At 45.5% G+C, this 16,139-nt stretch overlaps 1 protein-coding gene across 7 annotated transcripts in view; it reads right to left on the reverse strand.

Moving 5' to 3' along the window:
• The window catches only part of LOC137299633 (3',5'-cyclic-AMP phosphodiesterase 4C-like), a 221,160-nt gene that overhangs the window by 14,339 nt on the left and 190,682 nt on the right, over positions 1 to 16,139 (reverse strand). For all 7 annotated transcript variants that reach the window (XM_067968541.1, XM_067968539.1, XM_067968540.1 and 4 more), the window contains 4 exons: positions 14,309 to 14,402; positions 8,343 to 8,518; positions 6,636 to 6,734; positions 4,048 to 4,212 (listed from right to left, as the gene is read on the reverse strand). In XM_067968541.1, the coding sequence (XP_067824642.1) occupies positions 4,048 to 4,212; positions 6,636 to 6,734; positions 8,343 to 8,518; positions 14,309 to 14,402 (534 nt within the window). The remainder of the gene's footprint in view (positions 1 to 4,047; positions 4,213 to 6,635; positions 6,735 to 8,342; positions 8,519 to 14,308; positions 14,403 to 16,139) is intronic.

A 16,139-nucleotide genomic window follows, 5' to 3' on the forward strand; every position in this document is an offset into this window, starting at 1 on the left:
ATTTGACACCGGGGCACATAAGGAGATATTAGGACAGGTGACCAAAAGCTTGGTCAAAGAGGTAGGTTTTAAGGAGCGTCTTAGAGGAAGAGGGAGGTAGAGAGGCGGAGAGGTTTAGGGAGGGAATTCCAGAGCTTAGGACTCAGGCAGCTGAAGGCACGGCCGCCAATGGTGGAGCGATGAAAACCGGGGATGCACAAGAGGCAAGAATCAGGGAATAATGGATAAAAGTGACACCAAACTTGGGGTTGAAAAGCCTGCAGATTGTAAGGGGGAAGGGGAGACTGAGGGAGGGAAGGAGATCCATTGTCTTGAGATCCTGGGAAAGGTTGAGTTAGAGTTAGGAGACGTTGCGATGAGTCTTCAGTTTAGCGCAGTGAGGATGCAGGGAGCAGGTAGAGGAGTTTATAGGACCTTCTCATCATCTCAGTGCAAGCTTTCTCAGCAAGCTATCAACAATTCAGTTCAAATGAAATGTGACCATCTCCAGTGTATATGCCCATTTGAAATGTTGGCATCCAGTACTGGAATAAAACATTTCTTCATGCAAGTGGTGAGGGTTGATGGAGTGACTGAACTCTACTCCCTCTCCCTGTCTCATTGTGCTTGTGGCCGTCAGGGGAGGAGAGGATCATCCTCGGCTGTGAGACTCGAGCATGCAGGCTATTCGCACTCGAAAGGCATCACGGCTGATTCTGATCCCATTCTGTCTTAATACACACATGCGCGCGCGCACACACACACACACACACACACACAGAAACAGACACACACATACACAGAAACAGACAGACAGACACACACACACACACACACAGAAACAGACACACACACACACACACACACAGAAACAGACACACACACACACACACACACACACACACACACACACAGAAACAGACACACACACACACACCCAGAGAAACAGACACACACACACAGAAACAGACACACACACACACACCCAGAGAAACAGACACACACACACAGAAACAGACACACACACACACACCCAGAGAAACAGACACACACACACAGAGAAACAGACACACACACACACACACACACATAGAGAAACAGACACACACACACAGACACACACACAGACATGCGCACATACAAACACACGCACTCTGACAAATACAAAAAGTACGGAGACCCCTACTACAACTAATGATGAAACAGACTGACTGAGTGTAGGCTGGGATCAAAACCTGGACCTTCCTGGTCTGTGGGACTCAGCTGAACATTTCTGAGCCACAAGGTCGGGGGGAGGGGGAACGACACTTTCTTCTGCTCTTACAATCTTCAGGCTTTTAAACCTGAGCTCCGTAAACTTGAGCTCATCCTCGGAGTCTCAGTAAAGGAAGATATAGTTGAGATACCGGATGGACTAAAAACTGATAAAGAGGAGGTACTAGAAAGGCTGGCTGTACTTAAAGTAGATAAGACGCCCGGTCCGGATGGGATGCATCCTAGGTTGCTGAGGGAAGTACAGGTGGAAACTGCAGAGGTATTGGCCATAATCTTCCAAACATCTGTAGATACGGGGATGGTGCCAGAGGACTGGAGAATTGCAAATGTTACACCCTTGTTCAAAAAAAGGTATAAGGATAAACCCAGCAACTATAGGCCAGTCAGTTTAACCTCGGTGGTGGGGAAACTTTTAGAAACGATAATCCGGGACAGAATTAGCAGTCACTTGGACAAGTGTGGATTGATTAGGGAAAGCCAGCACGGATTTGTTAAAGGCAAATCATGTTTAACTAACTTGATAGAGTTTTTTGATGAGGTAACAGAGAGGGTAGATGAGGGCAATGCAGTTGATATGGTGTATATGGACTTTCAAAAGGCGTTTGATAAAGTGCTGCATGGTAGGCTTATCATCAAGATTGCAGCATATGGAATAAAGGGGGCAGCAGCAACATGGATACAGAATAAGGTAAGGGACAGGAAACAGAGAGTAGTGGTGATCGGTTGTTTTTCAGACTGGAGGGAGGTGTACAGTGGTGTTCCCCAGGGGTCAGTGCTGGGACCATTGCTTTTCTTGATATATATTAATGACTTGGACTTGGGTGTACAGGGCACAATTTCAAAATTTGCAGCTGACACAAAACTTGGAACAGTGAGGAGGATAGTGATAGACTGCAAGAGGATATAGACAGGCTGGTGAAATGGGCAGACACGTGGCAGATGAAGTTTAATGCAGAAAAATGCGAAGTGATGCATTTCGGTAGGAAGAATGAGGAGAGGCAATATAAACTAGAGGGCACAATTCTAAAAGGGGTAAAGAAATAGAGAGATTTGGGAGTATATGTGCACAAATCATTGAAGGTGGCAGGGCAGGTTGAGAAAGTGGTTAAAAAAGCATACGGGATCCTGGGCTTTATAAATATTGACATAGAGTACAAAAGCAAGGAAGTCATGGTGAACCTTTATAAAACACTGGTTCAACCACAGCTGGAGTATTGTGTCCAGTTCTGGGTACCGCACTTTAGGAAAGATGTGAAGGCCTTAGAGAGGGTGCAGAAAAGATTTACTAGAATGATTCCAGGGATGAGGGACTTTAGTTACGTGGATAGACTGGAGAAGCTGGGGTTGTTCTCTGAACAGAGACGGTTGTGAGGAGATTTGATAGAGGTGTTCAAAATCATGACGGGTCTAGACAGAGTAGATAGAGAGAAACTGTTCCCATTGGTGGAAGGGTCGAGAACCAGAGGACATAGATTTAAGGTGATTGGCAAAAGAACCGAAGGTGATATGAGGAAAAACTTTTTTACGCAGCAAGTGGTTAGGATCTGGAATGCACTGCCCGAGGGGTTGGTGGAGGCAGATTCAATCATGGCCTTCAAAGGGGAACTGGATAAGTAGATGAAAGTAAAAAATTTTCAGGGCTACGGAGATAGGGAGGCGGAGTGGGACTAGCTGGATTGCTCTTGCACAGAGCCGGTGCAGATTCGATGGGCCAAATGGCCTCCTTCCAACCTGTAGCCTTTCTATGATTCCATAGCTCTGCTGCCCGTATTCTAACTCGCAACAAGTCCCATTCACCATCACCCCCTGTGCTCGCTGACCTACATTGGCTCCCGGTCTGACAACATCTCAGTTTTAAAATTGTCATCCATGTGTTCAAATCCCTCCGTGGCCTCACCCCTCCCTATCTCTGTAACCTCCTCCAACCCTACAACCCTCCGAGATCTCTGCGCTCCTCCAACTCTGGCCTCTTGCGCATCCCCGATTTCCTTCGCTCCACCATTGGCTGTGCCTTCAGCTGCCCTAAGCTCTGGAATTCCCTCCCTAAACCTCTCCGCCTCTCTCTCCTCTTTTAATGTAAACAATCTTACAACACCAAGTTATAGTCCAACAATTTTATTTGAAGTCACTCCTTAAAATCTATCTCTTTGACCAAGCTTCTGGTCACCTGTCCTAATATCTCCTTATGTAGTTCGGTGCCAAATTTTGTCTGATAATCGCTTCCTGTGAAGCGCCTTGGGACGTTTTACTACGTTAAATGCAAGTTGTCGTGGTTAAAACCCGAACTTGGCATCACTTAACCACTAGGGTCCTCATTTATCTTGCCTTCTCTCTATTTTTTTTCAACCTTGGTGCTGCCCTGCACTGTGGGCCTAGGTCCTTCACCCAAGTTTCTCAATAAAGTACCTCCAAGGGGAGCTGGGGTGGGGAATGGATTTTCCCGGGGTACCTCCTACTGATGTGCCGAAACTTCACAGTAACCCAGTGCACGCACGAGAACGGAGTTTCTGCCAAACTCGTCGTTGGGTCTAAATCCTGGAACTCCCTACCTAACCCACACTGTGGGAGAACCTTCACCACACGGACTGCAGCGGTTCAAGAAGAAGGCCCACCACCACCTTCTCAAGGGGCAACTAGGGGATGGGCAATAAATACCGGCCTTTGCCAGCGATGCCCACCTCCTGGGAATTTTTTTTAAAAGAAACCTGCGCAGCGGGAGAAGCCGCGAGCAAATTCATCCCCTTGAGAATGAGATCATGGATGAGAAACAATTCTAAAACAGTTGACGCTCACCTCTAATGCCGGTGACAGTAGCAAGACGTGAGTGGACTGGGTCACATCTGCGGCATGATAATTGTTGTGGTAACTCACGTCAGAATGGTAGTGGTCTTCAAGGGTCAGCATGTATGCGATGAAAGTTTGGGCCGGAATCTTAAACGTCTTCAGGAGGTTTCGCTCCTTCAAGGTGACAGTAAAGAATGGAAGTTCATTAAACAGTTGCAGTTGTCCTTTGGTAACATGTTATTTAATCACTTAAAAATTTTTACCTGATTCACTGTAAATTTTCTGGGCAAATTGTGAAATGTCCAGAATTAAATCTGAAATTCCAGGAGGACTGAGGGGGCACAGTGGGTTTAGACACTGGCCTTTCACCTCTGGTAACTCTGTCCAACCCCAGCCCATACCCCACTGTCTGGTCACTGCAAGGATCCTCTGTGGAATGAGTTTGGGGCAGTCTAAGTCCTGTTTTTTTTTATGGGTGCAGGCCCAGCGTTAATTAAAAAGAGACATAATTCAGCAGCAAGTTGGTAATTTTCTGGCCTATTCCAGCTCAAAACAAAAGTTGAAAACATTTGAGAATCTGTTGGGTGTGTTACCAGGGGGCAGAGGTCAAAAGTGTTCGGAGTGAGAAGGGATGTGACGGGGCCACCTTTTCCACTGGAAGGGTAATTGAGTTGTGGAATTAGCTACTAGCGAAGGGCATTGAAGTGGACGGTGTCAATGGGGTCAGAAGACAACTAGATGCGTTTCTGGAGGGATGGGGTGAAGGATATGGCGAGAAGATGGGGTTGAGATCAATCAGAGAAAGAGAGCAGGGCTGTTGGAGCCTAAAGGGCCTAATTTTCTGTTCGAAAAATTTCTCTTTGATGAACTGGGCGATCCTGAGATTCTAAGTTGTGTTGTCTTCCACCCTCGCCTATAGTTGGACTTCGCTGTGCACTCCTACTCTGCAGCCACCGTTTATCTCATAGTCTAAGAAATGGCCCAGGTTATATAACAGTTCCTGGAACTGCACAGATGGCCTGGTTAGGGTCTCCAACACTCCCAGACTGTCCTGGAGTCTCCAGGAATTAAAGATTAATCTCCGGGACTCTGTTGCGAGCAACACCCGGGGAGAAAAAATCATAGGGGCCTTAAAAAAAAGTGTTTTTTTCCCCACTTTCTTTGATAAAAATACCAGATAATGGGGGGAAAGGGCTGTTTGACTGACAGTCAAGAATCATCCAAGCAGATAACGAAGAGCCTGTTCGCTTTCCGATTGGCCGAGGGAAAGTGGTAAATCACGAGGATGGACATGTCTGGTGACCAATGGCGGGAGCGTGAGGGGGCGGGGCAGTTGGAGGTCATGTGACGAAATCTCCCAGAATACATCCAATCAGACTTGGCCACCCTGGGCCTAATGGACAGGCTTCTGGTACTGCATCCCCCATGTGTCATGATCTTGACAGTTGGCACATCCACACTCCTGTTACCATATTTTGCTGCAACTATACAAAGCCCTGGATAGACCACATCTGGAGTACTGTGCACAGTTCCGGGCACCGCACCTCAGAAAGGATATATTGGCCGTGGAAGGAGTCTAGCGCAGGTTCACCAGAATGTTACCAGAGCTCCAAGGGTTAAATTATGAGGCGATATTACATAAACGAGGCTTGTATTTCCCTGGAATATAGAAGGTTAAGGGGTGATTTGATTGAGGATTTTAGGATTTTGAAAGGAATTAATAGGATAGATAGAGAGAAACTTTCTCAGCTGGTGGGAGGAGTCTAGGACAAGGGGACATAACCTTAAAATCAGAGCCAGGCCATTCAGGATAGAAGTTAGGAAACACTTCTTCGTGCAAAGGGCAGAAGTGTGGAACTCTCTCCCACAAACAGCAGTAGATGCTAGCTCAATTAATCATTTTAGATCTGAGATCGATAGATTTTTGCTAGCCAAGGGGACTAAGGGTTATGGAGCCAAGGCGGGTAAATGGAGTTAGGATACAGACCAGGCATGACCTCATTGAATGGCGGAACAGGTTCGAGGGGCTGAATGGCCTACTCCTGTTCCTATGTTCCTATATAGGATCCCTGTGAGCACTTGGGACTCCATCGGATGTCAATCTGAAACACTGAGCCTGAGAATCCTTTCCAATGACCCATGAGAAATGGGAAAATTCCCAGCATTGGGTTGTCGTACTGCACTTATGTAGCAGAAAAACAGGACGTTTAAGGCTGGATGGGGCCGGTGAGATCCATCTGCCCCTTCCCAATGCCTGTTAAAAACTGGATAGCCATGTAGTGAAGGAAAGAACACCAGAGCCTGGTCTTCAGTTGTATCCACACCTTCATTCACAGAGTTTCCTCTTGCACCCACCACACCCCAGATAAACTCTCCTATAAAAGGGATACAAGGGAGCCCCCAATCGATACCCACCACCTGAACACAACTGATACAAATCAGACAATTAACAATGCCCACACTCTACACTGTCACATAGTGGAATTGTCACCCGTGGGATTTTAACCAAGCAAGCAGGCTCCAAAGAGTTAACACAAAACATTGCTCAAAAGCACAAAAAAAAATAAAAATATATTAAAACAGATTTTTTTTTTTACCTTAAAGATGGAGTACACAGCAACTGTTAGTGGCCGGTGGTTGGAAAATTCCCCCAGATTAAAGATATTCAGACCCCAGTCGTTGATACGTTCCAATTCCTGGAAGAGCATAAAACCAAGGACAGAGAGTTGGGTAATAAATCGATCACCGTAATTACACAGAGAGCCCATGTTCTCCTGTGCACCATATCTAAATACCTATACATCTGTCACACCTACCCTGTCTGTCATAGCCTCTCTGTCGCACTTCAAGCATCATGCTCAATTTTCCGTGTCACACTTCAAAAACAAGTTTAAAGAAACAAGGGAAAACTCCAGTGACATAAATTACCATAGCCAAAATATCTGCAGCCTCTCAAGTGAACTCATACGAATTCAGCATTTACTTAACAGCAATTAAAGGGGCACACACCTACCCTTGACATGATATAATTTTCTTGATCTTATAAAACAGCGTACTCTAGCGCGAGCAGTACTACAGAAGATTTGCTCGTAATATATTGAAAATGGTACAATAGGATTTGTGGGTGTCACACTCCAGCTGTCACACATCAGATGTCACACTCCATACATTGTGAAACTGATGAAAAACAGTCTTAAAAAAAAGAAAGCCACTCAATACTGGGTACTTTCGGCCTACCGCGCAAAACTAACCAGGACTTTCAATCTACAAAATTCACCGACAAAACAGCAATTAAACTCCAGCTAAGCGCGGACTCTGTTTCCTTAAGCACAATTTGACATTATGGCCGTAAACAATTAAGAAACAACACAGAAAGAATCTCAATTTGTCCTGTAACTGACCCCACTATCCATTACAAGAATACAAGTTCTTTTTTTATATATGCACACTATCTACAAAATATACACACTATATTGGCCATTCGGCCTATCAGCACGGACTCGATGGGCCGAATGGCCTCCTTCCATGCTGTAACCTTTCTATGATTCTATGATTCTACCCACAGGCACTGTATATATATATATATATATATATATGTAAACACATTATATTTACAAACTAGCAAATCTCCAATAGTATTGTTTATAGCAAGTCAGAGGATAAGCTGTTTTACAATAACAGGAGCGTCACACTATGTGAACAACAATGTATTAACCTGCTGCTGAAATGCACCTGTGCTTCACCTGGGAGTGTTTGATGGGACAGTGTAGAGGGAGCTTTACTCTGTATCTAACCCGTGCTGTACCTGCCCTGGGATTGTGTGATGGGACAGTGCAGAGGGAGCTTTACTCTGTATCTAACCCATGCTGTACCTGCCCTGGGAGTGTTGATGGGACAGTGTAGAATCATAGAAGTTTACAACATGGAAACAGGCCCTTCGGCCCAACATGTCCATGTCGCCCAGTTTATACCACTAAGCTAGTCCCAATTGCCTGCACTTGGCCCATATCCCTCTATACCCATCTTACCCATGTAACTGTCCAAATGCTTTTTAAAAGACAAAATTGTACCCGCCTCTACTATACTATAGTGTAGAGGGACCTTTACTCTGTATCAAACCCCTGCTGTACCTGCCCTGGGAGTGTTTGATGGGACAGTGTAGAGGGAGCTTTACTCTGTACTTGAGTGGTGACGTCTCTGATACCTAAATGTTCCACTGTCCATTTATAATTCTCCACTTAGCACAAAAATAAGTCACCCACGTCGATGAGTTAAAATGTGTAGAAGGTTGGGTTTTTTTATACCTTCGCCAGCTCCAATTCTTGGTCGGAATTGACTCCGAAACGTGGAACATCAATGTAGGAGGTCAAGCTGGAGCTGTGCGTCAGATTTTTCACGCCGCTGATCTGTCCCAGCGGCTGCATATTCCTCTCCCTGTCTCTCGGGATGGATGGCGGCAAATCCAATTCGTGCTGTTTGTCTTGGGATATAAGAGAACGGGCATTTGAAAAGGATAAATAAATAACCGGAGACAGATTCTCGCTGCTCGAGCTGCCTGCTCTCCAGAACAGGCTCAAATACAATGGTACAAGCATTAATCTACTGAACTGGGTGGCTGAGGTGGGATCGCCCTGTGTAGTACTCGTCACTCGGGCCCCGAGGATTCCAGGTTCAAATCCTCCTGCAGAGAGGGCACCTCAATGAGCCTCAGAAACCCCCCCCCCCCTCAACCTGTGTTGCATAAGGGAAACTGCAGCCAGTGCTCCTGCTCCTCAAGTCCGCCCAGCCATTCTGATGGAAAGTGCATATGAGGAGATGTTGGGATCGGGCTTGATGTGACGGCCTCCACAGTCGGATAGCCCGCTAATGCCCACATGAACTATGGCCACTTCAGTGAGGTACAGGAGGCTGAGGGAGAAGAAACTGTGCCCTGGCATGAACTGCCCCTGTAACTCTGTATATAAACCCCCTGAACCCCTCGATTAGATTCCAGCCTGTAACTCACTCCCAAGTATCTGTTATTCTATATATAAACCCCCTGAACCCCTTGATTAGATTCCAGCCTGTAACTCACTCCCGGGTATCCGTTATTCTACATATAAACTACCCAAACCCCTCGATTAGATTCCAACCTATAACTCACTTCCAGGTATCGGTTATTCTATATATAAACCCCCTGAACCCCTCGATTAGATTCCAGCCTGCAACTCACTCCCGGGTATCTGTTATTCTATATATAAACCACCCGAACCCCTCGATTAGATTCCAGCCTGTAATTCACTCCCAGCTATCTGTTATTCTATATATAAACCACCCGAACCCCTCGATTAGATTCCAGCCTGTAACTCACTCCCAAGTATCTGTTATTCTATATATAAACCCCCTGAACCCCTTGATTAGATTCCAGCCTGTAACTCACTCCCGGGTATCCGTTATTCTACATATAAACTACCCAAACCCCTCGATTAGATTCCAACCTATAACTCACTTCCAGGTATCGGTTATTCTATATATAAACCCCCTGAACCCATTGATTAGATCCCAGCCTGTAACTCACTCCCGGGTATCTGTTATTCTATATATAAACCCCGCCGAACCCCTCGATTAGATTCCAGCCTGTAACTCACTCCCGGGTATCTGTTATTCTATATATAAACCCCTTGAACCCCTCGATCAGATTCCAGCCTGTAACTCACTCCCGGGTATCTGTTATTCTATATATAAACCCCTTGAACCCCTCGATCAGATTCCAGCCTGTAACACACTCCCGGGTATCTGTTATTCTATATATAAACCCCCTGAACCCCTCGATCAGATTCCAGCCTGTAACTCACTCCCGGGTATCTGTTATTCTATATATAAACCCCCTGAACCCCTCGATTAGATTCCAGCCTGTAACTCACTCCCAGGTATCTGTTATTCTATATATAAACCCCCTGAACCCCTCGATTAGATTCCAGCCTGTAACTCACTCCCGGGTATCTGTTATTCTATATATAAACCACCCGAACCAGTCCTTCAATTCTGGCCTCTTGCTTATCCCCAATTTCCATCACCCCACCATTGGCGGCCGTGCCTTCAGTTGCGTGGGCCCTAAGCTCTGGAATTTCCTCCCTAAACCTCTCTGCCTCTCTCTCTCCTCCTTTAAGACGCTCCTTAAAACCTACCTCTTTGACCAAGCTTTTGTTCACCTGTCCGAATATCTCCATATGTGGTTCGGTGTCAAAACTTTGATAATCGCTCCTGAGAAGCACCTTGGGACATTTAAAGGTGCTATTTAAAGGCAAGTTGTTGTTGTTGCTTGGCACTTTTCGAAGAAATGCAAGGATTTCTTCCAGTGTTCTGGCCAACATAATCTCCCTCAACCAACAATGCAAGTTTTTTTTTTAGTAAAGGTAACAATACTTGGAGTCAACACTGATTGAACTGAAATTTGAACTTTCAATTCCAGGTTGGCTTCAATGTCTCCCTTCGGAATCAATAAACGAGCCCAATCCACAGAAAGGAACTTGTCCTACATTGGCCTCCATTACGCTGCTCCATGCCCAACTAGCCCCGGGCACAGAGGCTGGGCAAGTATGCACAGAACACCGACCACATTGTGCCGACATGCCACTCGGGAATATTCCCCCCATTCAAACACTCAAATCGTGAAAGGAATTTTTTTTTAAATTGCAAAACCTGGGTGAAGGCCCTTAGCGCAGGACACCATCAATCAACAAGTGGTAGCTGGGGGACACCAAGCTTGGGGTACATAGAATTTACAGCACAGAAACAGGCCATTCGGCCCAACAGGTCCATGCTGGTGTTTAAGCTCCCTCCCTACTTCGTCTAACCCTATCAGCATATCCTTCTATTCCTTTCTCCCTCATGTGTTTATCCAACTTCCCCTTTGAATGCATCTATGCTATTTGCCTCAACTACTCCTTGTGGTAGCGAGTTCCACATTCTCACCACTCTCTGGGTAAAGAAGTTTCCCCTGAATTCCCCATTGGGTTTACTAGTGACTATCTCATAATTACAGCCCCTAGTTCTAGTCTCCCCCACAAGTGGAAACATCTTCTCCACATCTACCCCATCAAACCCCTTCATAATCTTAAAGACCTCTGTCAGGTCACCCCTCAGCCTTCTCTTTTCTAGGGAAAAGCACTCCAGCCTGTTTAGCCTTTCCTGACGAGCATATCCTCTCAGTTCTGGTATCATCCTTGTGAATCTTTTTTGCACCTTCTCCAATGCCTCTATATCCTTTTTATAATATGGAGACCAGAACTGTGCACAGTTCTCCAAATGTGGTCTAACCAAGGTTCTACATAAGTTTAACATAACTTTGCCGGTTTGCAATTCTATCCCTCTGGAAATGAACCCCAGTGCTTGGTTTGCTTTTTTTATGGCCTTATTAACCTGCGTCGCTACTTTTATTGATTTGTGAGTGTGTACCCCTCGATCCCTCTGCTCCTCTACCCCGTTTAGACACTTATTTTCCTAATTCGTCCTACCAAAATGCACCGCCTCACTCTTGTCTATAGGTTTTAAAAGCCTATCAATTGTAGAGGGGAAAGGAAGACTGAGGGAGGTGAGGAGGTCCACAGTTTCAAGGTCATGGGAGATGGAGAGATGAGTCTTGACTAGACCGTGTGAGAACACTGGTGGGAGTAGGAAGAACGTGTAGGACGGAGTATTTGGAGGTTAGGAGAGACAACTCAGAAAGTTGAAATGAGGAATGACCATAGTAGTTTATACTCGTGTGGAGCATAAATGCCGGCATAGATCACTTGGGCTGTGGATTCAATGTAATTAGATGTAAAATAGAACGATAAGAAAGGATGATGAAAGTGCACGTTTTATTAAATTTACACATCCGTGTTACTATGTGTAACACTCTCTCACAGCTCTGTTAAACCTGGGCAACACTCAAGCTTTGCTTTCTTCGTTTATGATGTTATTCGGACCCCCACAGAGAAACAGATGGCCAAACGTGTGACGTGTGAAGGAACCATCACAGCAGGTGACGCGAAGGTGGCTGATATATATCATCCGGCCTTCCATTGGCGTGCTTCATCCCTGTACACATTCCCGACCAGTTCATTCATTTACAGGGGGCTCAGGAATGTGTAGGGCTGGAAAAAAAAACGAAACGTGGCCCAAACCCCAAACCGGTCTCGACCTCTTGTGACCCTCAATCTCTTCTTTTGCCAAAAGCTGTCAGGCTCCCTCTTAAATTCACCCACGCCATCCACCCCCTGCTGACGCCCTGTTCTACACATCCACCACCCTCTGTGTAAGTAACTAAATATAAATCACCTTCAATCTTCTGAGCTTGACTGACTGCCATTAGTTACTGAGCTTTGTGGTTATGCCAAACAATTTACTAGGGATCGTTTTATGCGTGCCCCTTAGAATTTCAGCCCTCGATATTTTCTCCTTTCTCTCTACTGTAAGCGTTTCCCCGTTTCCTCCTATTTCAGGCGCCTGACTCCCGCTATCAGTTTAGTCTCTGTTGCATTTTGCCTATAGCAGCAACAACAACAACAACTGGCATTTATATAGTGCCTATAATGTATTGATACGTTCTAAGGCGCTTCACAGGAACACAATCAAACAAAATTTGACACCGAGACGCATGAAGAGATATTAGGGCAGGTGACCAAAGAGGTAGGTTTTAAGGAGTGTTTTGAAGGAGGAGAGGTAGAGAGGCGGAGAGGTTTCGGGAGGGAATTCCAGAGCTTAGGGCGTAGGCAGCTGAAGGCACGGCCGCCAATGGTGGAGCGATGAAAATCGAGGATGCGCAAGAGGCCAGAATCGGAGGAGCGCAGAGAGGGTCGTAGGGCTGGAAGAGGTTACAGAGATCGGGACGGGGCGAGGCCGTGGAGGGATCTGAAAACAACAATGAGGCGTTCCCAGACCGGAAGTCAATGTAGGTCAGTGAGCAGAGGGGGTGATGGGTGAACGGGACCTGGTGCGAGATAGGACACGGGCAGCAGAGTTTTGGATGAGCTGAAGTTTACGGAGGGTGCAAGGTGGGAGGCCGGCCAGGAGAGCATTGGAATAATCTCAGCAAGATATCCTCATTGTGGGATGGTGACCAGAGTGTTCCAGGTGAGACCAAAGCAATGCTCTATTCATTCTAACTCCTCCTCGGGGCTATCCACCCTTCAAACCATAATGTTTGCCTTGCACATTGTAACCTTCCCTTATTAACTCCATTCCACAGATTGTATCTGTCCATTCAGGTTCGTTGTTAGGTTCAGTTGAAGACAATGGGGTAAAATTTCAAACTGCTGCCTGGGTGTAAATCTGGTGTAGGGGATTGTCCACCCGTTACAGAAACGGTCCGATTTTTCGCTTCTCTTGATTTCAGTGGGAATGAAAATCGGGCAGTTTCTATACTAGCCGGTCTACAATGCCAGTTTTATGCCGCGCACCAAGTGGGGTTGCCAATTCTGGTTGGATGTATTCCTGGAGGTTTCATCACCTGACCTCCCGCCTCCAACTCTGCACGGTCAAACAGCCATTTTCTCCCTTTTCAAATATTTTTGTGACAAATAAACAAAAGTGTTCAAAGAAAATGAAAAAACAAACAATTTTTTTAAACGCCCAATGATTTTTCTCCTGGTTTTGCTCATAGCAGTATCCTGGAGATCAATCTTCAATTCCTGGAGACTCCAGGACAATCCTGGAGGGTTGGTAACCCTGGCAGATGTTAAATATCTACCCCAATATTGCTTGGGAAAGATACCTAGGCCTGAGGAGAGTCATACTGAAGATTAACAACAAGAAAGGAAGAACTTGCATTTATATAGCGCCTTGCACAACCTCAGACGTCCCTAAGTGCTCCACAGCCAATGAAATACTTTTTGAACAGTAGTCACTGTTGTAATGTAGGAAATGCGGCAGCCAATTTACACACAGCAAGGTCTCATAAACAGCAATGAGATAACAACCAGATAATCTTAGTGATGTTGATTGAGGGATAAATATTGTCCAGGACACCAGGGAGAACTCCCCTGCTCTTCCTCAAATTGTGGCCATGGGATCTTTTACATGCACCTGAGAGGGCAGACGGAGCCTCAGTTTAACATCTCATCCGAAAGACGGCACCTCCAACAATGCAGCACTCCCTCAGTGCTGGATTGTTAGCCTAGGTTTTGTGCTCAAGTCTCTGGAGTGGGGCTTAAGCCCACGCCCTTTTCTAGCTCAGAGGCGAGGGTGCTGCCGCTGAGCCACGGCTGGCACCTAACAACATAAATACTGGACATTGTACTTCACTCACCTAAAAATGTGTTCGATATGAACTCAGAGACCTGGTTTCCTGAACGACTCATTTCTGACAGGTGGGTTAACTCTCGATTCAGCATCCTCTTAAACTGTTGAGAGAAGCAGAGTTGCTCGTTAAATAAATGTTCCGGCACCTTCCAAACTTGGAGCGCTGTTACTGAGCGTGTGAATGCTTCCGAGCCGTGAGAGAGAATGGAGGGAACAGGCCAGACATTTTAATCAAGCAAATATCTGGATATCTTAACAGAAGTGTTTATCAGTGAAGTGCACAATTTCAACCCAGACAAACAAATCACCCAAACACAACTGTATAGAATCCCAATGGATCAAATCCATCCCCTCTCACTGCCATTGCATAGAATCCCAACAGACAAAACTCTTTCCCAGTCATTCCCATTGAATAAAATATTAATGGACCAAACCCCTTCTCATTCACTCCCACTGTATAGAATCCCAATCGATCAAATCCCTTCCTGTTCACTCCCATTCTATAGAACTCCAATGGACAAATCTCTTAGTCATTCCCATTGAATACAATGGGGGTGATTTTAAACCCCAAGAAAGGGTGGGTTGGGTGGGAGTTGAAAATAGTTGTTTTTTGGGTCCCGGCCGCAACCCGGCTTTATTTCCGGGTTTAACGTCGGCGCGGAAATGTACAGGCTTCCCGCTGGGAATGCAAAGTCCGAAAATTTTGCGGTTGCGACTCCCACCTGCCCCCAGCCCACCCGCTCTTGGGGTTTAAAATTACCCCCAATATCAATCAATCGATTAATTACTTCCCATTCACTTAATTGTATAGAATCTTAGTGGACTTGAACTCTTCTCATTCACTCCACTGTATACAATCCCAATCTGTCAAATGTCTTTCCATGATATAGAATACCAATGGGTCAAATCCCTGCCCATTCACTCCCATTCCATAGAATCCCAATGAAAGACAGACTTGCATTTATATAGCACCTTCCTGACCTCTGGATGTCCCAAAGTGCTTTACAGCCAATTAAGTACTTTTGAAGTGTAGTCACTGTTGTAATGTAGGAAATGGACAAAATGGACAAAACTCCTTCTCAGTCATTCCCATTGAGTACAATATCACTCAATCACTCAGTCAATCAATCATCCAAACCTCGTCCCATTCACTCCTTTGTATAGAATCTTAGTGGACCCAAATCCCTTCCAATTCACTCTCATTTATATAAATCCAATGGACTAAACCCCTTCCCATTCATTCCCATTGTATAAAACACTTTCTAACTCTAACCCAGCTTTGGAGTGAGACTTGCTCATTTTGCTTTGCTTCATATGTTTAAATAGATTGTTATTACTCTCACTCTTTTTGATCAGAAACCTCCCACCTAATATTCCCTGATGTGAACAGTTCTAATTGTACAGGAGCTGACATTGAGACATAGGCAAGTTGCATAGTACTAGATGGGAGTGAATCATTCTCCTTTACCCACTGTGTACCGTACATTTACAGGAGCTGACGCCGAGACACACACAGGCCGTACAGTACCAGGTGGGAGTGAATCATTCCCTTTTACCTGCTGTGTACTGTACATTTACAGGAGCTGACACTGTAGAGTATTTGCATTGTTTAAAATTACTATGATAAAATATACACTCTTTGCACACTATAAAATGTACTTTAATGCCAGTGCGTTGGATAAGCACACCAAATAAATTCAAATTTCCTCGAATTTCAATCTGCGAACTTTACTGCCCGTTTGGTTTGCGGGTTTGACTCACCTACCTTAATGTAACCCCAGGATACAGTGAGCAAGTAGTTCATGTCTGGCATTGTAACAGCTCCCTCCTTCACCAGT

This window comes from Heptranchias perlo, chromosome 29, assembly GCF_035084215.1.
Source record: "Heptranchias perlo isolate sHepPer1 chromosome 29, sHepPer1.hap1, whole genome shotgun sequence".
In the NCBI taxonomy this organism is placed as follows: Eukaryota; Metazoa; Chordata; class Chondrichthyes; order Hexanchiformes; family Hexanchidae; genus Heptranchias; species Heptranchias perlo.